At 40.5% G+C, this 24,844-nt stretch overlaps 2 protein-coding genes across 4 annotated transcripts in view; one reads left to right on the top strand and one right to left on the bottom strand.

Moving 5' to 3' along the window:
* MRG15 (MORF-related gene 15) overlaps positions 1–14,832 on the bottom strand; it is a 55,145-nt gene extending 40,313 nt beyond the window's left edge. For both annotated transcript variants that reach the window (XM_065456002.2, XM_065456060.2), the window contains exons 1-4: positions 14,342–14,832; positions 13,979–14,025; positions 13,832–13,899; positions 7,534–7,620 (exon numbers count right to left, since the gene is read on the bottom strand). In XM_065456002.2, the coding sequence (XP_065312074.1) occupies positions 7,534–7,620; positions 13,832–13,899; positions 13,979–14,025; positions 14,342–14,369 (230 nt within the window). In that variant the 5' untranslated portion in view covers positions 14,370–14,832. The remainder of the gene's footprint in view (positions 1–7,533; positions 7,621–13,831; positions 13,900–13,978; positions 14,026–14,341) is intronic.
* Positions 14,833–14,981: 149 nt separating this feature from the next.
* Positions 14,982–21,464, top strand: LOC135921805 (uncharacterized). Of its 2 annotated transcripts, XM_065456257.2 has the most exons (10): positions 14,982–15,222; positions 15,293–15,399; positions 15,906–15,939; positions 16,031–16,102; positions 16,372–16,419; positions 16,510–16,582; positions 16,792–16,843; positions 17,500–17,566; positions 19,089–19,164; positions 21,199–21,464. In XM_065456257.2, the coding sequence occupies exons 1-10, from the start codon at positions 15,215–15,217 to the stop codon at positions 21,226–21,228; spliced, it is 567 nt and encodes a 188-aa protein (XP_065312329.1). In that variant the 5' UTR covers positions 14,982–15,214; the 3' UTR covers positions 21,229–21,464. The 2 variants fall into 2 exon arrangements, with proteins under 2 accessions (XP_065312329.1, XP_065312244.1); XM_065456172.2 differs by lacking the exon at positions 19,089–19,164 and having other exon boundaries at positions 15,026–15,222.
* The last annotated feature ends 3,380 nt before the right edge of the window (positions 21,465–24,844 follow it).

Genomic DNA, 24,844 nt, shown 5'->3' with positions numbered 1-24,844 from the left:
GTACACTCACTTATGAGTACACTCTAGGGGTGGAAGTGGCCAAGGAAGTTTTGGAGCAGCTATGGGAACAGCAAATTTCGCACTCTGGAGCAAGTTTGGAGCACCAATTGTCCATTTTGGAGCAGTAAATACAAGTCTTGGAACAGCTTGGTAAAGGTCAACGTAAGTGAAATACAGGCATATGAAGAAAAGTGTTCCTTGTTTGACTTTGCAGAACACTATTAGGTTATGGCAGATCAGTTCTGCGGAAGCCCGCAAGGCAAGCAAAATTAATTACAGGGAAGAACTGTCATCCGCCTGACTGTAGCATGAAGCTACAAAAGAAACCCATACAGGTTTCTCTGAAACCACCATTACATTACTTACCGGATGTGCCAAATAAATGTGGCAAAAAAAAAAACCAAAAGCTTTCCATGAACAGTGCCCACTCTAAATGTTGATAGGCTTGTGTTAATGCTAGTAGGTTCTTTTCTCATTGTGAACAAGCAAGTAATATTTAAATTTAAAGAACTAACATTTAATAAACTAACAGTTATTATCTTCCTTATTCAAGAAGTTGTCAATGCAAAGGATGTGGAATACACTGAAAAATTACCGATAACAGTGCATATAGCGACCCAAGCCTTGTGTGGTCCTTTCTACCAGTGCAAAATAATAAAACAAATAAATAAATAACTACATAAATAAATCATCTTAAAGACCCTGCAAATTTTTAAAAAATATCCAGGTGATATGTCTTCGTACCAGTAACATTTATTTATTTAAAAGTATTTTACAGGCCTTTGAGAAGGCATTGTTCAAGGGGGGAACTAGCTTAACATATTCATAAGGAATTAAGATGGAAAAGAAAGCATCACTACAATGAAAGAATTATTCATGCCCCACAACAGTATGGAACGTTAATACAATATCAGCAAATACAATATCAAGTGCAATAACATTAAGAAAAGCACACACAATAACATAACATTATAAACGTTTTGCCTGCATACAGCAATAAATACAGTAAAAAAAAGTTAGGATCACTAATTCTTTTATTAGCTTGTAGAGAAGTGTAGGAAAGCAAAGAGAAGTCAAGACGAGTTATACGGTTGAAACGGCATACTGATCGATTGGAAGATTGCAAAATGCACTGTTTCGATTGGCAAGCGAAGTTGTCTGGAAGAGCATTCCATAAACAGATTGCTTGGGGGCAAAGGTGAAAAATTAAAAGCCTGTATATTGCCATAAATGGGGGTGTAGCTAAGTGGTCTCAGACTTAAACGCCATCATCAGTGCATTGTGTATATTAGGAAAGTGTAAACCTGAGCAATGGTCTTGTAACAGTTCGGAAAGCAAACTGTTACAAGACCGCGGTACTACGCATTTTATAGGGACTGAAGATGTGCGCCAGAACTGCTGATTCGGTGAGAAAGAAGTGCGGCTGCGCATTCCCAATGCACCTACTTGACGAGGTTTGCTTAAAGAGTGCTGCAATCTTTGGTGCGCGGAAGCACTGCCATGACCACAGCAGGTTTTTTCTTGTTTTTTTTTTAATTTCACGGCTTTCTTTCTTATTAAAAAAAAGTCTTCATGAATTCCAGGTTGTTTTAAATGGTGTTACTGATAATTTCTCAATGTCATCCACAACTTTTTAATTGACATCTCATTGATTACATAAATTTATAAATGTAGCTAATTATACATATTCATGCATAACAAACGAGAAATATTCATGGTGGCCACCATAAACAACACCCATCAATGTGCAGTGTACGCCGTTCACATAGTGCCCTTGGGTAATTTTAAATTCTTCGTGCCCTTTAGTTAAGATAGTAGAATACCACAGAATAAATTTGAAGTTGACGTAATGGTATTCACATTTTTGGAAATAGTTCACATCGCTTGCCGAGAAAAACTGACAAGATATCTTTTCAAAACAATAAAGGGATAAAAATGTTCGCTGGCTTTCCGGTCTGCATCATCCACCAATATTTTTAATAAGCTCGATTATTCAGTCCTATTCGTGGTTCCACCACAGGCGTCATAAAGCCAGTGTAAAATGGCAACCGATAATTCATACATCAAACAATGGTTTATTAAATTTTTCGTACTCGATCTGCGCAAGTCGCGTCATGAACATCATTGTCGCGAACACAATTACGGAGGGTTGCGGTTTTGATGAACGTTTAATTATGACCCCCACAGGCCGCTAAGGTTGACTAAATAGAAAACTTTACATCATTGGCTTGCATTTTGTGGCGACAAGAGCCTGATTTTGTGTGGTGCGGCTGGGCAGACAGTTTTGCAGCCCGAGTGCACATTTGAATGACAACTGCGGTTGCCATTGGATATTTGTCACCAAGAAGTTAATCAAAGCAAGCATTTATTGGTGTGCTGCACTATCATTCCAGTAACTGGATGTGGTGCAAGTGCAAAATAGATTTAGAACATCACATGCATAGTGTTCGCCCATTAATCGACGCAAATGCACCAATATAGCACCACACTGAGTGCTAAAATCTGCAATGAAACTGATGAGATACGCTCTGAGCCAACTGTACGACCTTATTCATTCAGAGTGGCTTTTCTTCCCGAGTGACCCATGAAATGAGCGTCAGTTCAAATCATCTTTGGCTGGTCCGCATATATGCAATCGTGTAACACTTTTATAAAACATTCATAATGCATTGTATAGCACGACATGGTTCTGATTTTCTTGTGGCCTAGTTACAATTATGTAACCAAACACACCCACAATGTTTGGGGGGAGTAGAATTGACCTCTCCTCATTAGTGTCAGTGTATACTGAAGATGCCACCTGCATAAGTGGTGAAACGTCTATACCGTTTTGTTGTTACTCTGTCGTGTGAAACCGAAGTAAACTTTTTTTCAAACACCCACACTTACCAAGACACCGGCACTGAAACAGATTGCATGGCTTAGTTTGCAGGGCTAAGTGCTAGCCAACGCACGCCCACGGTTGTGTGGTTGCTACTGAACACGCACATCCTGCTAAAATTTGGCAACTTCATTCGAAATGAGTGTTTTGGCGCAGGTTGGCGCAGGTTGGCGCAGCATTTCCATCCCTGGTACACTCGTTCACACACATTACTTAGCCATGAGCATGAAAGGACAAGTGTCAATGCAGGTATGTACCTGGATAAAATATATTGATGAATTATTTTTCTTTTTCATGTAATTGTGCGAAGGTATGCTCTCTGGGCAAAGCTCGAATCTCATGCGTGTCATTAAAGGCACTTGCACAAATTCTGCAAGTATTTTCTGGCTCCTAATATAGTTTGAGCAGATCTAAAACTGCTGAAATTGAAGTTTGTTTTTAGCACTAGACTAAGCAGCTGTCATCAGTAAGCTGTAGTGCAGTGTGCCACGGATGACCTGCCACAATAAAGTGGCAGTTTGCTATGAAGCAGTGCTGTAGGACAGGAAAGTACTACTTGCAAAGCCCACCAACTAGTTTGCACAGTCGCACACTTTATAGAAAGGAATGCAAGAAACTTCTACTGCTCATACCAACAGCACAACCTGACAACAATCACTGTCATACATGAGCATGATTAGCATGGTTGTGCTCCTCCAGTGACCGGTCATCAGACATGACGTGCCTGATCAGCTGGGAACTAATACGCCATCAGGGGAACTGTTTAAATAACATATGCCACTTGGCAAATCCACGTAAGTGCATGTGCTGGAAGGTGGCTGATCTCATAATGACTGCACATGCAGCCTACAAGAAGTGGCAAAAAAAAAAGGAAAGAAAAAAATTTGCGATTTCATTTTGCTCACAAGTGATCACCAGAAAACTGTGATGAGAAATGGCAACAGTTAGCATGTTCCATTTTATAAAGTCTTTGACTGTGCAAATGACCAGAAGCTTTTAGGATATGGAAACTATGGAAAAGCTCAAGTAGTTCACAATTCTAGGCACACAGCTTGCAATTAAGCATCACATTCTGCATTTGTATAGTGGGAAAACACAGTGCATCCCTCTATTCCATCATAATGCATATTAAAGAGGTCCTGAACCACCCCTCAGGCTTGGCGAAAAAAGACAGCCTGGGAATATTATGCCAAGTAATAATGTTGGTCCAAAACCGTGTTGCAGCAAATAATGCGCATTGCATGCACACTGCTATGAACATCTCGCCAGATTTTTCAGTTGCGTGGGGCTCGTGGAGCTCGCAGGTGGAATGCAAAATCACCTTTCTCTCAAATGCCCTCTTTTCAACAGAAGCCTGCTGCTCACTCTTTTCTGGACACTTTATTTTGCAATATAGCAGATTCCCATACACAGCAGCTATTCGCCAATAGCTGATATCAATCAAAAAGAGTGTTGGGATCAGTACACTTCTTGCTACTGTTACTGTGTATATTTACTGACACAGTTTAATAAATGGGCAAAAGTGAGCGAAAATCTGCTTTTGAATTTCGATAACAATTATGTATTTCCAGAAGAAGTAGACTGTCATCTAGTCACACTTGGCCGCAGCTGCCTGCAAATAAATTAAACGTTGGCCACCATGGTCATTGGTGTCGTAGCCGTCGGGTCTCACTAGTTTCAACTAGTTTTGAAGACTCAACTAGCCTCAAACCATGTGAAACTTAGGTTAGACCACATGCATGCTTGCCAGCTCGCGCTCATTCCTGGCCACTCCTGGTTCGACACTTTGGCAGTCTTCTTTTCGTATTGAGCTATTGATAGCACTTCAAAATGTGCAAGTTGAATGTGGCTACTATCTGTCAGTCAAGCTGGTGAAAGACAAAGCCTGTCCATAACACAGCCAGACAGGAGCATATGAGCATGAGCGCACACTCAGACTGATGTGCACAAAGCAAACGCTGTGCAAATGCACTGCGACTGCACATAGCTGTGGTGTGCTATGTAGCGCAGATACTGCGGACGCTGTGGGGTGGCGTGACGTGTCCGCTGGATAAGCGCACTGCGACTCGCTGAGGACAACCCCGTCTGATGCATTGTAGGTGCCAAAATCAGAAGTAGTGGCATCTACATGGACATCAAAAATCAAACATGAACTGCACACCATGGTGACATTCAGTAGGCAAAGCATTGTGGGCACACCCCGCTGTGCTGTAGCTTTCACAGGGTAAGTCATTGAAGAAGGAACAAGAGGACTGTGAACGGCATGTTTTATTGCCAATAACTCCACCTCTGCTCAATTAATTGAAGTACTCTTTGCAGCAGAGTGTTTCGAAACACTAACTTCGAATGCATTTGTCCACTTTGATAAAAAATGGCTCAGGGTCCCCTTAATCAGCAAAGATTTATAAGTTTTTCACAGCTTCCACATACCAAGACCTTCTGTAGGCAGATGTACATACTCAAGCAATGCTGCATCCGAACAGTGAAAATACACTGCTTACAAAAGCGTAATTACAAGAAGTGTAATGACACTAGCCAAAACAAATGTTTTTTTAAATAAAGCTGCCATGATACATCCTAAACATGCTAGTTCATTGTAGATGAGTTCATCTAGAAAACAAACCTAGAATGCCATGTGCTACAGTTTGTGCAGGTAAGGCGCAAGTGAACTCAATCACAGCCAAAGATTAAAGGTGTGTACAGATGGCAATACATGCAAGCAAAGCAAAAGGCAAGTGAAACAAGGCACTCAAATTATTTTAGATATAATTTAGTTCGATTATTTGACTCTCAGTGCACTTTAAAACAGAACCTGCTGAGCCAACAGGACATAAGCATAACTGCCAACCTGTGAACGCAAAAATTTGTAAAAATCCCATATCCTGTAGACATGCAGGATTGTGGAACCCTGCAATGCGATCTTTTTTTTTTTTTTTTTGAAGGTAGCCTTGAGTGTGCACCTTCTGTGAGATACATAAGCACTTTATTAACAATGATTTACATTTAGACACAGCACACAAGTAGCAGCAAATGTGGATCAGCAGAGACTGACAAGCAACACTGTTTTTATATCAGAATTTCTTTTCTAGTGATTTTGCTGTTGCCAATTTTGCCTGCTATAAGAAATCGTATGAATAAAACTTTCTTAAAGCAAGTACCCCTCTGGTGTCATTTCCACACCAGAAGACTTCCAAGGGTACGGTAACAGACTGGTGAGCGAAACTTTCTCACAAACAGAATATTTCATAAAGCTTCATGCAAGCTTTGTAGTATTGTAAGATGAGCCCAAGTTTGTAAACTTTATGGAAAATTTGGGAGAGTTGGCAGGTATGAATACGTACTGATGCAATGTGCATTATTTGCTGCAAGTATTGGACCAACAATATCAGTTAGCATAATTTTATCACACAGTATTAATATCATGTGCTGTCAAAGCAACTTTACTCAGCTTAGACGAACGCCTTTTCTTCACAGAAACCACATGGTACAATCTAAAAGTGTATAACATACATTCATTATCTTTTACAAGAAATGATTGGCTTTACAGTATTGTAAAACAAAAAAAGTATGCTTTTAACTATACAGTTACAACTTTGACAAGTCTTATTTTACTTAGCAACACTGCATGTCATTCAATCAATAATAACAATAAATGATATGTTATAGGAAAATGCTGCTAACCAATCCTAATTTTTACTGGATTCCCTTTTTTGGAACCAGTGAATACCCCTGAGGTCTTTCAAGAAATTACTTAGGTTGCCCTTGCTACAATTCCTTCCTGTAAACCCATTTTTTGTGCCTTGATGTTTTTGGTTCAACTTGAAGTTATCATAATGCTCATTACACAATATTTTTACATGCATAATCTGTTACTTTCACCGCACACCAATTTCTCCTTGTGATCAGTTTTTACATGATTTATGACAGAGGTTTCTCTATCATTCTTTAGAGCCTCTTTATATACAGAGTAAGACCCATGTGAACATGTACCTAACTGAAAAACTTCCCTAACAAAACATTGTTGAGACCCTGCCCACATTTATGTAATATGCTTTGTGGCTGCTATGTCCTTTGAATTGAGTTTAACAGCAGACAAAGGACAAAAAAGAGACAAGAGAAGGACTCTTCTGCCCTTTATCCACTGTAAAGTTGTTAAAATCAATAAACAATGATTCAAGTAGCCGTCTCATGAAAAGTGATCTGTGGTATTCTAGGGCATATAATCACATGTGGTAAATCTGCATGACGTGATCTTTTTTTTCAATAACTGCCTGTATTAAGTTTTGCTGCCACTAAAAATCCTCCTGAAATTTTAGCTCTTGCAATGCACTATAGTGTGATAAACATACAACTGTATGCATTATGCAGCACAGGCAGAATGATCTCAAGGGATGCACAGCAGCCAGGTGCATGTATTAGAATAGCTACATAACCAAGAAAAATCAATATCAAAAGCACTGTGTGTAGCAGCTACTAATGAGCCTTTTACACCTAGCTTAAGTTGAGGCCAAAACAACAAATATGCTTAGGCACTTGGAGGCAAACAGCAAAATATATAGAAGCTGCATGAAACACGATGCACATGCTGCAAAACATGCTCACTGCACGTAATACCACACGACGTAGCATAACAAAAAGAAAACAATGCTCACAGGTGCGCCTTCTCGAGTTCCTTTTGCTTTTGGAGATTAACATCATTGAACTTGAGTACACGGCTTTCAGGAACCCACTCGTCCCAACTGCAATCACAATATAGTTGGATAAGCACTGATGAATACGAAATAAAATCTTCAAAGTGCTTCAAGCTGTTGCAATACATGAAGCATTATGCAAAAAACCTTTGCAGATGTATGCCAATTAGGGCAACTCGCACACCAAAGTCAGCAATGCTGCATAAAAGTTCTCACACCTTTCGGAAGTCCAAGGGGTTTCAGGTTCAGTTTTTTATTCGTTCATCACAATTTGTTACAAGATATGGTATACAGACAAGGGTCCAAAGTCAGAGACTGCACTGGGACCCTTGGATTAGAAGTTATATAAAAGAATAAAGAAGATACGGAGCAGAGAAACAAAATATAAAATAAGCAAAATATAGCCAAAAAACTGAGTGATGACACGTATAAAAGACGAAAGGAAGAGGAAAGATGCACAAGCAATGGTAATTACGCAGCTTCTAATTAGCAACATTATAGGAAATTAATCAGGCAGCAAATAATTATTGAGTTCGTATTTGAACAGTACAAGGTAGATGACAACTTAATGGAATATGGAAGACTGTTGCAAAGTTTAAGCATGCAAAAAGAGGAAGCCATCTTTTCGTAATTAGTATGACAGAGGCAACAGGAAATTTCCTTGTGCTGCAAACTTTGTGTTATTAGGATTACAAAGGAGATAGAACTAACAAAGTTGTAAGAAACTTGTTCAGTTAGTAACTTGAAAAATAATATCGCTAAATGATAGTTAAACAAATCAGTAGCTTGAAGAATGTGGTTTGTACATAGTTAAGAAGAGGCGTTAGAGAAAAAAATGGCTTCGCGTTATAATGCGGATAGTCAGATTTTTAATATGCTCAATAAAGGAAAGATGACAATGATAAGTATTACCCCAAGAAGCGATACCATATATGATATGTCTCTGAATGAAAGCGAAGTATAACGATAATACTTCTTTGGGAAAAAATGCACGTGATTTTAGTAGTGCTCTAATGCCAAATGCTGTTTTTTGTTTTATGTGTGCAATTTGGTTAGTAAACTTAAGGTGGGGATCTAATTTGATGCTGAGGAAAGAAACACAAGTGGAGGCAGGAATGTCATGCCCATTGAGAGTTGTGGTCGGAGAGCAAGGTAAATGTCTCTGTGATGACTTAAATAACATGAATTGCATTTTCGTAGGGTTTACAATTAGAAAATTGGCATTACACAATTAATTAATTTTTGGCAGATCACTGTTTTGTTTCAAAGTTAGCGAAAGTAATGATTTATCCTAGAGGGCAACAGTCATATCGTCTGCGTATAATATAGGTAGGGTACAATAAAGGCAGTCAGGTAAATCATTTATATAAATGGAAAATAATAGTGGACCAAAAGTCGAGCCCTGAGGCACTCTTTGGTTAATAGTTTTGCTGTCAGAGAAAGCCCCGTCTGTGTACACTGTTAATTCACGATTAAATAGATAACTTCTTAATATATTAAGAGCTGGACCAGAAATTCCAATAGACTCCAGTTTAATAAACAAATCTTTGTGGTTTATTGTATTAAAGGCTTTAGTGAAGTTTAAAAAGACTGAGCCAACAAAGTATCCGAGATCAAGTAAATGTCGAATATAATCAGTTAATGTTAGCAAAGCCAAGTTAATCGAGCTTCCTGAACAAAAACCGAACTGACAGGGTTTCAACATGCTAAATTTGTTGAGCTAGCTGTTAATACGAATAAGTATTAATTTTTCTACAACTTTACTAATTGAAGGTAAAATACATATAGGACAATAGTTTCAGACTTGAGCTTTATCACCCTTTTTATGAACAGGAATTACTTTATCTTTCTTTTAGACTTCTAGGGAATATACCAGTTTTCAACATGAGGTTAATTAAGTTACTGAGAGCATCAGAAATAGTCAGTGCAACAAGCTTTAAATGAAATGCAGAAATTCCATCAAGACCAGGACTTCTGTTCTTTAAGTTGTAAATATCAGTACAGACTTCAGCTGTTACAGGAAACAAAAAGAAAGATTGGTCGCATCGACTCGTATGATAAACAGGAGCATGGGTAGTATTATAAATTTCATACAAGTGATTACTGAACGCACAAGCAACACTAGGCGGATGAGTGATAGTTACATTATGGTAAATTACTTTTTCAATGGAACTGCCAGAATGCGGTTTGTTTTATCACTGTGAGAAATTAGCCCAAAAGTTTGCAAATGCTTTACTACATATGGTGCAATTCCTTCACTACACCCAAACCTTTTTATACTTCACTATATCCAAGCTTTAAAATTAAAAATTATGGGGTTTTACGTGCCAAAACCACGATCTGATTATGAGGCCTGCCATAGTGGGGGACTCTGGAAGTTCTTTAAAGTGCACCTAAACCTAAAACATGGGTGTTCTTGCATTTCACCTTGGCCAAAATGCGGCCGCTGTGGCCGGGATTTGATCCCGGGACCTCATGCTTAGCAGCTCAACACCATGGCCGCTAGGCAACCACGATGGGTTATCCAAGCTTTGTACTTCATCTATGCTCTCTGTTATGTCCATCATACGTTCCTGTACGCTGCCCCGGCATACAACGCGTTACAACAGCCTGCCCAAGGAGGGAGGGCCTCTCCCCCCCCCCCCTGCAATATTTGTTTATGCTGTCATACACCGCCGACCAAAACAACCCCTGGCGCCGGATATCATTCTGGATTCTGTCTAGAATCTCTTTTTCATGCTCATAAAGACATTTCAGCATGAACATTGCAAACTCTGGCTATATTTCGTGGCAACACCCATGCACCTGGAGTCACATAACGTAGGCAAGCAGGCAACCCTATCCGAGCACAAAGTTTCAAGGGCATTTCGATGATGAGCGGGCTTCTCGTGGCATCTCGCGCAGGCCACTGAATCTACGGAGTGCACGGATTTCAATTCTGAAACTTTATGGGTATAAAGTTCTCATAAACTTCTTACGCGAACGGTGCACTGACATTCCCAAAAACGTGCATTAGATTTTCGATTCCGGAAGATTGCGAGTTTAATGTTGTTATAAACATTGGGCGTCAAAGGTTCATTGGCTTTAGAATTCTAAAGTTGCACAACGGACCATACAACAAGACAGGCCAAATCAACACACTATCAGACAAGTTGACAGGCGTGCAGCGAGGTCCGATAAGACGAAGCATTGTGGTGGTTCATTTGTGCCATCATGTCACAGAACAGAATATCAACATTTCTTTTTCCCCTGCACCAAAATATCCATGTCAAGACAGTAAAGCTAGCAGACGTAATTGCGTTCTTATGTTGTTCTTTTTTTTGTACTTCGACTTTTATTTGCGAAGACACATTGAGCCTCTTCCATTTTTTTTTTTTTTTTCTCGCTACCCGTGGGCTGCCAGAGCACATGCGTTTTAATGCGGCAGTGTTAAGGATCTCGTGTCGCAGAAAAGCCGGTGTCATTGGCAGCATTGGCCATGAGCGAGAAATGGCGGAAGGCTGGGTGAGAATCGAACCAGGGTCTCCGGAGTGTGAGACAGAGATGCTATCACTCAGCCACTAGTTCGATGCGTCAAAGCGGACAAAAGCACCTCTAGTGAATGTGGTATTGCCTTAGAAACATGCCGCAGAAAGTTATACTGTGGTGTATATCGGTAATTATGAGCATGCAAATTACAGAAGTCGCAGTTGAATGAGTAGCGAAGTACGCTTCCGCTACATTTCTTCTGCGCTTGGCACACACGCAGAGCCATCTTGCAGCAAACACAGATGACCCCCTCCTCACAATGTACGGCGCTGCCTTGACAGGTGGCGCGCCACTCGCCCGCGACTCCCCTTCGTCTCGTTTGAGCGCATTGGGGCCGTGCGAAGACCGGTGCGAGGATGCCCCAATACCCTTGCGTTTAATCAGTTTTCTCGCTCTCTCCCCTTCCAACTTCCAGCGCGCGTCACTCAAACCCTCATGTTTAGGCGACGCTGCTCCTCTTGCCGCTCACGGGGCGATTCCTAGGTGCAGCGTCCGATGTGGGACGCCTCCAATGTGATCGCGGCGCCATAGCGCGTCTGCAGGGAAAGTGTTCCCTGCGATGTGTGCCGTGCTGCTGGCGAAGAGTCATGCGTCTGCGTGGTGCTCCCAAGCGAGATCAAGGGCGATCCCACCGAGGCGTCAGCCTCATGAAGCCTTAGGCTTCTGTGAATCTGTGATTGCACAGCATGTTTATTTGCCTTGTTTGATTCATTATATACAGTGACTTTTTCTTAGATACGTAGATTTATTGGAGACTTATACATATATATTTAAATATCTTGTTGCGAGGTTCTGTGTGTTCATGCAGTGAACTTTGTTTCCGCTGTTATTTTTCTGTGCTTTGACACATAAGTAACAGACAAGTGTGGGTATAAATGTTATTTAATGCTCTCATAGACTGGGTTGAACATGGTTGCGTGACATAATGAATGCTCCAAAAGTTGAACAGCATGGTGTCAGGAGGTTTTTGACAGCTGATGGTGTTTCCCAAAAAGAAATTAGTCGCCGTATCGCTGCCGTGTATGTTGAATTTGGCATTTCATTGGCCACTGTGAAGCACTGGAGCAAACGGTTCAAAGAAGGACGTGAAAGTTGCAAATACGATCCAAGACCGAGCCAAAGCCGCTGTGCAATCAATCCCAATACAATTGCAAAGGTTGATGAGCTGGTTAAACAAGCACGGAGGATAAGCATTGGTGAATTGGGAGAGCATGCAAACATCAGCCACAGTTCAGTTCACACCATAATTCATGACCATCTCGGTTATCGGCTCTTGTGTGCGCAATGGATGCCCAAGATTTTGAACCACCACCAGTAGACGGAGAGGTTCGGCACTGCCTTGACTCATCTGATCTGGTATCACAATGGGGGTGACGACTTCTTGTCTGCAATTGTGACCGGGGATGAATCATGGTGCCACTATAATGAGCCTGAAACACGACGGCAAAGCTTACAGTGGAAACATTTGAATTCACCACCCCAAAGAAAGCAAAGGCAGTCATTTCCGCCAGAAACGCGTTGTTGACTTATTTTTTGCTAAACCTGGAGAGACTATCAATCGTTTCCAATATTGTGAAACACTGGATCGACTGTGTGTCACAATCAAGAATAAATGACGTGGAAAATTGACAAATGGAGTCATCTTGCTCCACGACAATGCCCGTCCCCCCGTAGCTGATGTGGTGAACACAAAACTGGCAAAGTTCAAGTGGGAAACGCTCCAACATCTGCCTTACAGCCCAGACCCGTTGCTTTGTGACTTCCACATTTTGGGGCAATTGAAGAAACAGCTCAAGGGAACCAGATACGTGTCGGACGACGACGCGAAAGAGTCAGTTACAGACTCTTTCAAGCAGCAACCCAAGGAGTTTTATGAGACGGAAATCATGCGACTCGTTAGTCAGTGGGACAAATGTCTAAATGGTCATGGAGACTACTTTTAAATAAAGTACGCTGTTTGTCATATATTCGCATTGGCTCACTTTCAGTTGCCTCGCCCTCATATATTTTGCAGAACTCCAGCTTTTTATATGTGCTCTCTATTGCGACTATAATTTCGGTGCAATTACTCACAATACATGACCAGTGACAGCTGCTCCTGCGCAATACATTGAAGCAAAGGACAGCATCACTAAGATTTTTCCCTGACCGTTGCATTTGTACAAAAATGAAAACAAGGTTCTTGAATGACAAACCTTCATTAAAATATTTGTCCTCAGCTTGTTCATTTCATGGCCTTTACATTTTTAATTTCAGCGGCATGCACTGCTTTGCTGGTTTCGAATTGATATAGTAGTTCTAAAGTTTGTGTGATATTTTGTTTTAGATTCATGTGTAACATATCAATTTTGTCCGCTTAAGGTGTACTATTAGATGCAATTCACAGAATTGTGATCTCATTTTTCCTTGCCGAGTTACACAGCTGTAAAATTGGTTGTTCCATTTTTTGAAAATGTTCATTTTGCCAACTTTAATAAAAAATTGATGACCTAAATCAAGAATTCGAAACCAACAGTCACTGTGTTTTCAGTTTTATTTTAAATGCAACAAACCTTGTCAAATCTGGTGCAGTGGTTGCCGAGAAAAACGGATTCTCCTTTTACATGTATTTAGATAGGAGCACCCAAGCTAAAGCTTCCTCTTAACAGCTTACTAAAATGGCGAAGTCATTGATGAGGCAAGGGCCACGTGACACAAAGCATGACCTAAGATATCTTGAGAGGGTTCTTACTTTTTGTTCCAGCCACTGTAATGGATGAAGTACTTGGTTTGCTTGTCCTTAACCTGTGCCTTGATGCACTGAAACAAAAATAAAATGAAAGACGTGGCCTCGGAGTGAGATGGATCCAAAGTGCAAAATACTGTCAAAACTACTTACCTTAGCTTCATACAGCAGCGGCCCGTGAAAACATAGAACCTTCTCGCCTAGAAAAAAGGCAAGCCGAGAGTTACACTCGGCAACAATTCAGCGGTGGAGCACAAGACGGACACAGGAGTTGAAGTAAATCACGGGCGAAGGAAATACGACGATCCTACGGATGCTGCTACCGTTGGTAGAAACGGATACAACAATGCCGCCAACAAACTCGTATTCCCACTTGGTTATTTAACTCATACCAGCGCGTATTTGACTACCAAACCTTCTCAGAATTACTAGAATAACTCCCCAGAGTTCTGAATACATTATAAGTGGTTCACATCAACAATAAGCACTAAATTAAGAGATAGCTTGTCATCTTACCGTCTTGAAACCGAGCTTTCGGCGCCATGTTGTTTACCGGTGAAGTCAAATAGACAAATAACCTACGGCCGCTCCTGGTGCCCCTGACCGCTGCCTCGAGCCTGTGTGAAGGAGCCTGTGTGCCCGAGAACTTTGGCCCAGGTAGCACTAAGGTACTTTAGGCACTTTAGGGAGCACTCGACTGGCCTCCGTGTAAAATTATAAAAGTGTTGAGGCAGGTAGAGCTGCGCACTTTACTGGGGAACTTTACTTTATTGGGGTCTGTGCTTCGTTGCGTTTCTGATTATCGTTACGAGTAGATGGTAATCCTTTTACTACCATATAAGCATACTCTGCGTGGCTCACAAGCGAAATAATTAACCTGGATATTCAAGCCATGCCCACAAAGCATTCTAAATATTTTTAATTAGTTGGGTCGTTGGGATGTGAGTACATGCAAAATAAAAGAACTTCCATAATTAATTTAATGAAACACATGCCACATATCCGCACGTGGAGGCTGTGCGTTCGGCTTTCTACTGGCGGCAAGTTCTTTTTTCGTCCACTTTCATTTCCCTTTACCTAATCATTTAGTTTGTCTTCATTGTATACATTGACTACATATGGTAGTTAATAACGAAAATCGAGCAGTCGATTCCTCTTCTCATATGTCAAGTAAATATGATGTTCTTTTTTTTTTTTTCAGTGAAGAACAACAAGAAAGTAAGCGCTAAGAAATGAAACCGAAACTAGAAACAAGGGTAGGTGATTGATCTAGTTGAACGTGTGTTCTAGTCGGTCTCGTCAGGGAAAGTTCGAACGTTCGAGCTCTTCCTGATCAAGTTGAATTTAGCTTCTTCGTGGCTTTGCCATTGTTACGCTGCACAAAACGTTATGAGTGGGTAAGTTTCCAGCATCTCATAAACCATTATATCTCTGTTAATCACACATTCTCAATATACCCTGACGCAGCTCCGAATCATCAAGCGATGAGATCAATGATGGGGTGCTTTCGTCTATTCACGACTACATAAAGACCTTGGAAGAGTTGATACTACGCCTCAAGATCGATCATGAAGGCAAGCAAGGACCTTTTATATTCTGCATAAAATGGTGCTGTTCACCTAACACCAGTGTCACACAGCCGCTTTCGATCATGATCGAGCCGGATCCGGTTCGAATTTCTAGACCACGACCGGCTCCTTCCCGCATCCTGGCGCACATGAGCCAATCTTTTATTCGATCCCGATCGGTTTCCATCGCGATCGAAAGTGCGCCGTGTGACACCAGTAACTAGGACAAGCAGTCTTCTTTTCGCCTTGCCTACGTGTCGTGAAATGCGTATGAGAGTGTTTTAGAGCAAACTATATAAAAACACAAGCTTAGTGAAGTGCGCACATACATGTGCCCGTACTGAGGCGAGCAGGCACCGGACGAAGCGATGACGGGCAGTCAAACTGTGGCCAAGCGGACGAAAAATGACAAGTCTAACCAAATGGTTCAGGGATTTGGGTTCAGTGCATAAAAGACAGATTTGCCTAGTAGGCATGAAAGCACATTGAACAAATGTTTTTGTCATTTTCAGCGAGAAAATCAGCCTCGACGGGCGCACTCGAAAGGCAAGTAGAGCATTTCTCTCTCATGAAATCTGTATGGGAACCGTGCTTACGATGTGAAGTCAAACTTTGTTGCTTACTCTTCTTTTGTTAGTGAGCACATGCTGCTTGAAGAGCATGTTGCCAACATCAACAGCTTCGCCTCAGAATCGTCACTGCGACCAAGGTAAGTCAACTGTTGAAATATAAACACAAGCTTTCATCCATAATACTGATGTGATTTTCTTCAAAAACCTGTTATATCATTCCATACAGAATTAAAGAAAAGTGAATTTCACCCACAGGCTTTCAAGCAAAATTAAATCTTTAAATCTGCTTTGTTGTGTATGTCTAGTTCAAAGGAATGGCAGTAAAGGGCAATTTTGTTTCAGACATGAACCATTTTGAGCCCATTGTTATTTGAACTGCCGAGCTGCTCTTGCTTTCTTCTTTCAGCTTACAACTAGCCCATGAACAGGTGAATCTGTTGCTAGAGGTGGACAGGTATGTTGTGTTTGATTAGCACTTCAGAATCTTGATTCGTTATGGGAAATAGTGTGGGCCACCCTTTTCATGCAAGTGTTTCATTCTTAGCCTTAGCAGCGAAGTCATGGCCATCTGTGCTGAAAACCAACGAATATGCAAAGAAGTCATGAAGAAACAGCAGGTATGTATGTGCATCTTCCGCTTCTACACATATTCAAATTAAATGCCAGTTCACTACCCAACATTATGTATTTTTTATTTATTTATGTAATTCTTGGTACACATTCATATACACTAGAACCAAATGGCGCAGAGATGCCTGCAAAATAATAAGTTTGGTACCTTAAGTAAATCGCATGTAATAAGTGTATGCTTACATTGGCATCTCAGGAGCTCGACAAGGCCAATGCAACAATAAGGAAACTGAAGACTGCTTACCATGGTAAGTGCATGTTCTATTTTACAGTTATATGAAATGTGCAAATTTAAGCACAGAAAATTTAGCTACAAAACTACGGTAATTACACCACAATTCTTGCTTAATATGCACCATGTTGGTTGAGTCTATCGAACGTAGGAACAATTCCTGTGATTGTGTGTGTGTCATGCACTTGGTCACTTTTATGAAAGTTGCTATTGGTTTGCTGGGAGAAGGCGTGATTCTGGGATGCTCTCGGGCGATTACTTTGGAAGATACTTTCACTTTCACAAGATTTCGTGTGTCTAATGTGGGACACATCAGTGTCAATGAATGACAGTGTTCCTGGTACAGTGCTGAGAACTCTTTCTTTGCACAGTGCTAAAAACACTGTTGCCTGTAGATGCAGGCACGTCTGGTGCTAGTCATATGAAATATTATGTATGTGAAACCTTCTTCTAAAGTAATTGCTGAGGATACCATCTCTAGTTTGTAGCTTGCTTGATACATGGTCCCAATGTTGATAATGCACATTTGCAAATAATCATAATAATACACATCTTTACTATAACTAAATTGATTTTAGAATGTCTGCTTGTGTGATTTTTTTAACCTGTACTGTGAACTTAGTGTTAAATTTTGACATTTTGATGAGAGTGATATTACAACAATTATTTCAGGTTGTATTGGTGAAAAGATTCCACCCGAGGAAATGCTGGATCAAGGACGAAAGCGTTCATTGAATGAGTAAGCTGGGGGTGCGCTGCAATGGACACAGCCAGAATTTTGTTGAAGCAAACTGAAACTTGCAGCTCAGTACTTGTTTACTGTAGTACTGACACAAAATTTGTTTCACTTGTTCTTTGCTCATTAGGTAGCTACCAACTCTGTAACAATGGTACGAGGCCTGAATTCCTTGAATACGCAGAAAATCATTAATTATACTATTTTTAATGAGACAAATACAAGACATGCGCCAAATAAAGTGTTGCTGTGTGCACGTTGATTAGAACTGCCAGCATGTCACAAAAATCGGGGGTTGGGATCACAAGATATCTCTGATGCATAGGTTGGTGCAGTAGTCAAGGCACACAATAATACTCTTGCCAAAAGCTTTAGAAGGTGGGATAACAGGGGAGAGAATGTGAAAAGAGTGCTTGCATTCTCAGAAAAATGACAGCTGAAGTTCAAGCTTATTATCCTGTGTCGAATGAAGCAAACTGCAAAAATTGTGAAGTGAAAGAGTAAAGAATGGCTAATGTGGTTCATGTCCAGCTTTTGATGACATCATGACCGCATGGCTTACGACCACTACACCAGATTGACTGATGCGTGTATCAACAGTTTGTGATTATGGCAAGAAGCTGTGTTCCATATGGTGTCTGTATTGAAATTGTCACATTAAAAAGATATGATTAACGTTTTGTTGCACTTTTGAGGACTTCTGGAACCATACGAGTTGGCAGCTAGGTAATAAAGCAAAAAAAAAAAAACACCCAATATTGCACTATTTGGTTTCTGAACGAAACTTAGTTACCTGTGAAGCTGCGGCCCCAAAGTGTTGTAATAACTATGGAAAAAGTCACAAATAGGTTTGCTAGTATATGCCATTGAAATGTGCATTAACCATGGAAAAAGAGAACATCTTGAGAGCGTGGTGAAAAGACAAAAATGTTTAGCTGCATAGAAATAAATATTTTAAAGAAAATATTTATTTGAATAAATATGACACAGCATCATGACTGACCACACCATCTAATCTTTCTGACACCACAAAGCTCTCGTGCAACAGCATGTGAGTCTCGTAAGGCTAGTTAGTGTTCAGTGACGAATGCTCCAATTCAAGTACAAAAACAACGAAAGAACCGAAGTAAGCTACTCACTTCAAAAAGCAGAAAGAGCCAAAGAAACTCAGTCAGCTTATTAAAGGAATTATTCAGCTTGAAGGCGCATATTTCTTGCAGTGAAGATATTTAGGCAGTGTTTGTTGTTTCATTGCATAATTCCGCTGCGAACGTAGTTGGGAACTGGCACATCTGCAGGGGTAGCACACATGGCTATATGTATACACCAATTTGGCACATGTGCGCGTGTTGGATAATGATGCAGTATCCCTCTGCCATAGACCTCCAGGAAAACCCTTTTCGTGGTTAAAGGCGAGACGCAATTTAACTTGCGTCATTACCCCTTAAATAACCATTCAATAGCAACACTAAATAAGTTCAGACCGGCAAACTATCTTGAAAATCTATTTCTTTTCATTTGGCAGAAAAATTTGCACTGCTTGGCACAGTCATGGCTTCAATTCCCGTCTTCGGAAGCCGCATTGCCGATGGAGACAAAATGTAAAGGCGCTTGTGTATCTTGCCTTGGATGCATGTTAAACAACCCCTGGTGTTCATAATTAATCTGGAATCCTCCACTACGACGCCTTTCATATTTGGTGTAGATTTGGTGCACATTTGGTGCTAATTTTGAATTTGTCACACTGAAAGAGAATGATTAATTATTTGTTGTGTGTTCGAGGAATTTTGAGCTCTTATACTAACTTCTTGTTTTTTATTATTTTTTTATTTGTTGTTCTTGTTGAAAGTCTGGGCTGTGTCTGTGTACTTTGTGTGCCTCCTTTGTACAAACTCTGCCGGTTCCCACACTGTAGCCTTTTACTGTGTTCAATCATCAAGCCCAACTAGGTAGTTACTCATTTGGGGGCTTTAGATATGCTGATTAAGTGCAATTCTTTCTGTGTGTAAGATTTTTCTATAATAATCGCCTTTTTTAGTTGAGACCAAATTCCTTAAAGTTAATGTGCCATACTCGTTTGTGTTTTTCCATTTTAAACAAGAATGCTGAACCCAATAAACTGCCTGTTTTAAGCGATGCAATTTTCTTGAAAACAGACCAGTGGAGATATTCTTTTTTTCATATTATTATTATTATTATTATTATTATTATTGTTGTTGTTGTTGTTGTTGTTGTTGTTGTTGTTTTATGGGGGGGGGCAACACATTATTAGCAATTGCAGGAACCAGTAAACATGTCAGTCACTAAAAATGAATTAATTTTCTAGTATTTATTAATTAAATGATCAATTACTTCAGGGCACACATTGTGAATGTGGAATGAAAACTTGTTAGTGTTAAAGGCATGTCCATTTAGTAGAATTTGGGATTCTAAGGCTAGCATCAGTTTTTGGAAGTTGATCCTCAAAATCAGAGGCAAAACAACTTCGTGTTTCAGTTAGTTGTGGCCCACAGTGCATGAGGAATACTTTCTCGGAAAACAATATGTGGAATGTCAGTGCATTTCTCTACAACTTTACAGATGGATGTCTCAAAAAAGGTGCTATCCTCAGGATTTTTTTCTAATTGAGGATGTGTTGAGCAATGACAATCTTCAGTTCCAAAATTTCTACAAGCACACCAAATTAAAATTATTTAGTGAGCATTACACATTTCGCAAGGCATGTTGTCAAAATTTACCAATTTGCTTTATGATTTTCGAGCATTTACTTACGTCTTCCACCATTAATGATGTGTTGCCAAAAAAGCACGCCGCATATCATCTCCACATCATTGCCTTTGATAAAATTGGATAGTTCTTATTAAAGAAGGAGGCATATAAAACTTAATGCAGCTGTTTTAATTGTGTGCAAGCCTTCGCCAAAACAGACTGAAGAAATGAAATAAACCCCCATTTCGTCAACATTTTACTTAAAAATTCTGTCATGGTCAAAACACATTGGCCGCTCTAGCTGCTGGTGTAAATAGATTGTTGGCATATACGTTAATATAATCAATCTTTGTCGACATTTTGTCTAAGCCGTACATCCTGGGTATTTGAATATAATAAACATGATTGTTCGATGATTTCTGGACAGATCATTAGCCTACAAAAAATGATTTATCACCATCATATTCAACTGGAGTCCAATGCAGAACAAGGGCCTCTCCCAGAGATGTTCAATTACATTATGCTATGTCTGTCAAGCCTTGCCTATGGCCTTAATTTCCTAATCTAATCCCTCTGTCAAGTTCTCTGCCACCCTAACATGCCTTCCATTCTTTTTTGCACCCATTCTATTGCTTCAATACTAGACCACTGGTTATCATTCTATGCATTAAATCACCTGCCAAACCCACTTCACTTTAATCTTAACCAGAATATCAGCTACAAGTGTTTGCTCTCTAATCCATATGCCATCTTTATACTATCTCTTGGTGTTATGTCTATCATCTTGCATTCCATCTTTTGTTGCTTTGGGCAATACATCCAGCATTATTTGCATCATTACAATCAAGAAGTGCTGAAATCATGAACCATGAAACCACCATTCCTGTGATGGCTTTTAAAACCTGTCTTTCTTTTTTTTCTCCTAGGGAAAGAAAGCTACAAGAAGAGCAATATAAGCTGAAAGTTTTGAACAACATCTTGTTGCAGGTGCTAAGCTCGTCTGGAATTAACTGGGCACAAAACGAGCATGTCACTGAGCTACTTGACGAGATTTCACAGTTCGTGTAGACATTTTCATGTCGTCAGAGTGTACAGCGCTTTTACTGAAAGAAGACAAGTGGGCAGATGTTCATACTTCGTCAGATTTAAGAATTTTATATTGTCATGAATAAAGTTTTACTGAGATTGCTTAGTTTCGTTGTACTCAGAGTTTTGATTACTAAAAACAGATGTTTTTGGTATTTGCAAGGAATATCTTCACAAGAATCTTTCTTTTTATTGCCTTTCCCACCTAAATGATGTGAAGTGCAGAAGTTCCCTCATTAGGCAAATGCTGAAGCAATCTGTGTAAACACTGTTTGAATTAACACAAGATGCAAATTTTTAGACTGCTGGGAGCAGATCTACAATTCAGATGCACAATATATTTAGAAAAATTAATTTTATTTAATTTCATGCCTTAAGATTACAGAAACAGATATCGCAAGTGGTATGTTAACTATGTTACATAGAATGTCAGAAGCAGTAAAAGTGACAATTAACGAGGAACTTAACAAGGTAGCACTATGTGGTGAAGAAATTTTTTAAAGCTCGTGCAGGGTGATTCCACAAGAGATTGAACATGCATAAATATCACGAAATCCATGACATGTCATGCATGCATTTCATTCAAGTCCTTATATATATCGAGTTAAGGAAATGAACACGATGCATCATTGTCATTCATACCATTTGTGTCCCAACATACATGCTATCACAAATATGTCATGTCATTGATGTCATGATATGCCGTTTATGTAGTATGCATGCCTAATCTGATATATATCCAGTTGAAGAAACAACCACGACAGCATCACAACATAGCTAGCTAGCTAACCAGGCAGGCGGGCAGGGCAGGCAGGCAGGCATAGATTGCTAGATTGACTCACAGATAGATACGTAGATAGACAAACTCAAAACGCCTGAAGTTTACAAAGAATGCATTTGTTGTAGGATACTGCACATTTATTTCAAAGAACAAGCAGAACTGTTTCGTTGTGTAGAAATGTTAAAAGATTAACAACTCTTGTCACATAGCAACTTTACTGTGGCCTTGGTTTCCTCACATTTCTTTTATTTTCCTTGGAGGAATTCCATGTCACATACAGCCTATGTCAATAACAAATTAATGGAGCGCTGGCACACTTTTTAACACAATAATTAAATGTTGACAACATGCCGACAATGCCGCCATAAACATGCAAATAATATTTTTTATTTCACTGCATGCAACATAGAGGCTGCAATCCTGCTTAAGAGATCACTAGTTTACCTGCAGCTTCCTAGGAACTTCAATTACGTCCTGCCTATACCATCATAGACTCATGCTACAGCCCATAAACACTAGCCACTGTGCATAAGAAGCCAACAAACTCTGACACCAAGGACAACATAGGGGAAATTACTTGTGCTTAAGGGGGGACGCGGGTCTTGAAATCTCGAAAAATGGTCAAAAACGGCAATTTTCAAAAAGTGCGTTTTTGAAGTCTTTAATGTCCCAACTATGCCTCTACAAATTATTATGGCGCAATTCCTACTCGAAGTATTAAAAAAACGGCAATTTAGAAACGTCGGTGAGCCGAAATTGAACGCCAAGCGCGAGGGTTTGCCTCATTTTCAAGCTGCCGTAGCTCCGCGCGACGCGAACCGATCGGCGCCATCTTGGTCTCGTTTGAAAGCTGGTTTCCCGCTCTCCATTCTGGCGCCCCTCGGCACGCTGTAGACCCTCGTGCAGCGGAGCGATCGGCAACCCAGGCACCCGTTCTCAAGCGCGAAATCGTCGCGAGACAGCCGCTGATTGGGTGAAACGGGCGCCTCCCCGAGGCGCAGCCCTCTGATTGGCCGTGACGCCTGCCGCGGCCCCGCGGCCGCGTTGTTCGACTCCTTCGCGTCGTCTGCTTTCGCCGGCGCGCACGTCATTTTTCGCATTCATCTTTGTTTCCTAGTATTTTTCGTTCTGCCTTTTTCTTTATCGTTCTTGTAGATATTTTGGCTATTGAGTCGCTTCTTTTAACCAAGAATTTCTTGCTTTTGCGTGCCTGGTGTCGTTGTTCCGCGTGTCACGATGGCGCGAGACGCGCGCTTGAAAGCAAGCACGCGAAAAGCAGTCAGCAAAAAGAGGCGCGCATGGAATAAGCGCGCACATCGTCGAGAACTACAGCTTCGGTGATGCCGCAAGCTGCTGTGCCCTTGGTGGATGCGGCTGGACTGAGCTCGCCAACAACAGCTTCGCCGGTGGACGCGGCTGGACAGTGCCGATCGGTGTCAACTTCGGTGTTACCGCAAGTCTCTGCAGTGCCGGTGGATGCGCCTGGACTAAGCCCGTCGAAAATGCTAACTTTTGAGACGCTGCAAGTCGCTTCGGATTCCGTGTCGTCGAAAGCGGCCGAGCCGGCTGAGCTAAGCCTAACGTCGACTTCGGCGTTTCCGTACGCCGCTTCGGTGCCGACGGACGCGGCTGAACCGAGCTCGCGTGCTCAACGCTTCGACACGGTGTTTTGCGCGGAGTGCGCGGGGCGTGAAAAGTACGCAGACAACATTAAAACTTCATTGGCGAAGAAGTCCGCGACTTCCCGCAAGTTCGAGCTAATGAACGTCGGCGCAGCTAGTGAAGACGACTTTCTGAGCTTTTTTTTTTTTTTTTGTCAAGTGCCAATGCAATACAGAGGTTTTCACAATCTTTACATGAACAGATTTCTGTGAGTTTGGTGTTATTGTGTTCAGTAATGACTGGGCTGCATGCTAAAGCATTAAATTTTTCCATGTGATAGGTAAACAAAAGTGGCAGAGTAAGCAAAACTTTGAATGCAATTTTCTCAGCTTTGCTTTTTCGATCAAATGCCTTTGCCTTACAGAACTTTTCATAGTGTTTGCATCAATTGATGTTATTGAATTAGGTATCATTTTTTTCAGTAAAACCTCAGCTACATCCTAAAGCTTTCCATTTTTCATTAAACCCAATAGGCTAGCAATTAGGTCAGATGTAAGCTAATTACTCCTGCATTGTTTTTTTCTTCCTACTTTGTTATTCATTCACGACCTCTATGATCACTTTTTAAAAATTTCTTTAGCTTTAGGATGTGCAGTGGGCCCTTGGAAATGAAAGCTATTCTTTGAAACTAGTTTTTTTAATTAAGAAATTATCATAATGGCCCGTAAGAAAAGACCTATGTGGGATCAATTATTTTGCAATGTCTTCATTTCTAGAAGAGATATATAAAATCTGAATATATATTTGGGATCAGCATTCAAAGATATATCTGCATGCCAATTTTCAGGAAGATATGTTAAGAAATAAAAAAAAAGTTTTCAAGACCCTCATCCCCCCTTAATAAATGAAATAAAGGAACGATAAATTAAGGGAAAATAAAGTGGATGAAAAAACAACTTGCCACAGGTAGGAACCGAGCCCACAACCTTAGCGAAATGCGAAGGTTGTGGGCTCGATTCCCACCTGCGGCAAGTTGCTTTTTCATCCGCTTTCATTTCCATTAAGTTATTGTTTCTTTATTTCATTTATTAAGCTTTTAAGTA

Source organism: Dermacentor albipictus, chromosome 1 (assembly GCF_038994185.2).
Source record: "Dermacentor albipictus isolate Rhodes 1998 colony chromosome 1, USDA_Dalb.pri_finalv2, whole genome shotgun sequence".
Lineage (NCBI taxonomy): Eukaryota > Metazoa > Arthropoda > Arachnida > Ixodida > Ixodidae > Dermacentor > Dermacentor albipictus.
Note: the sequence above shows the minus strand (reverse complement) of the source record. Positions and strands in the feature narration are given on the sequence as shown.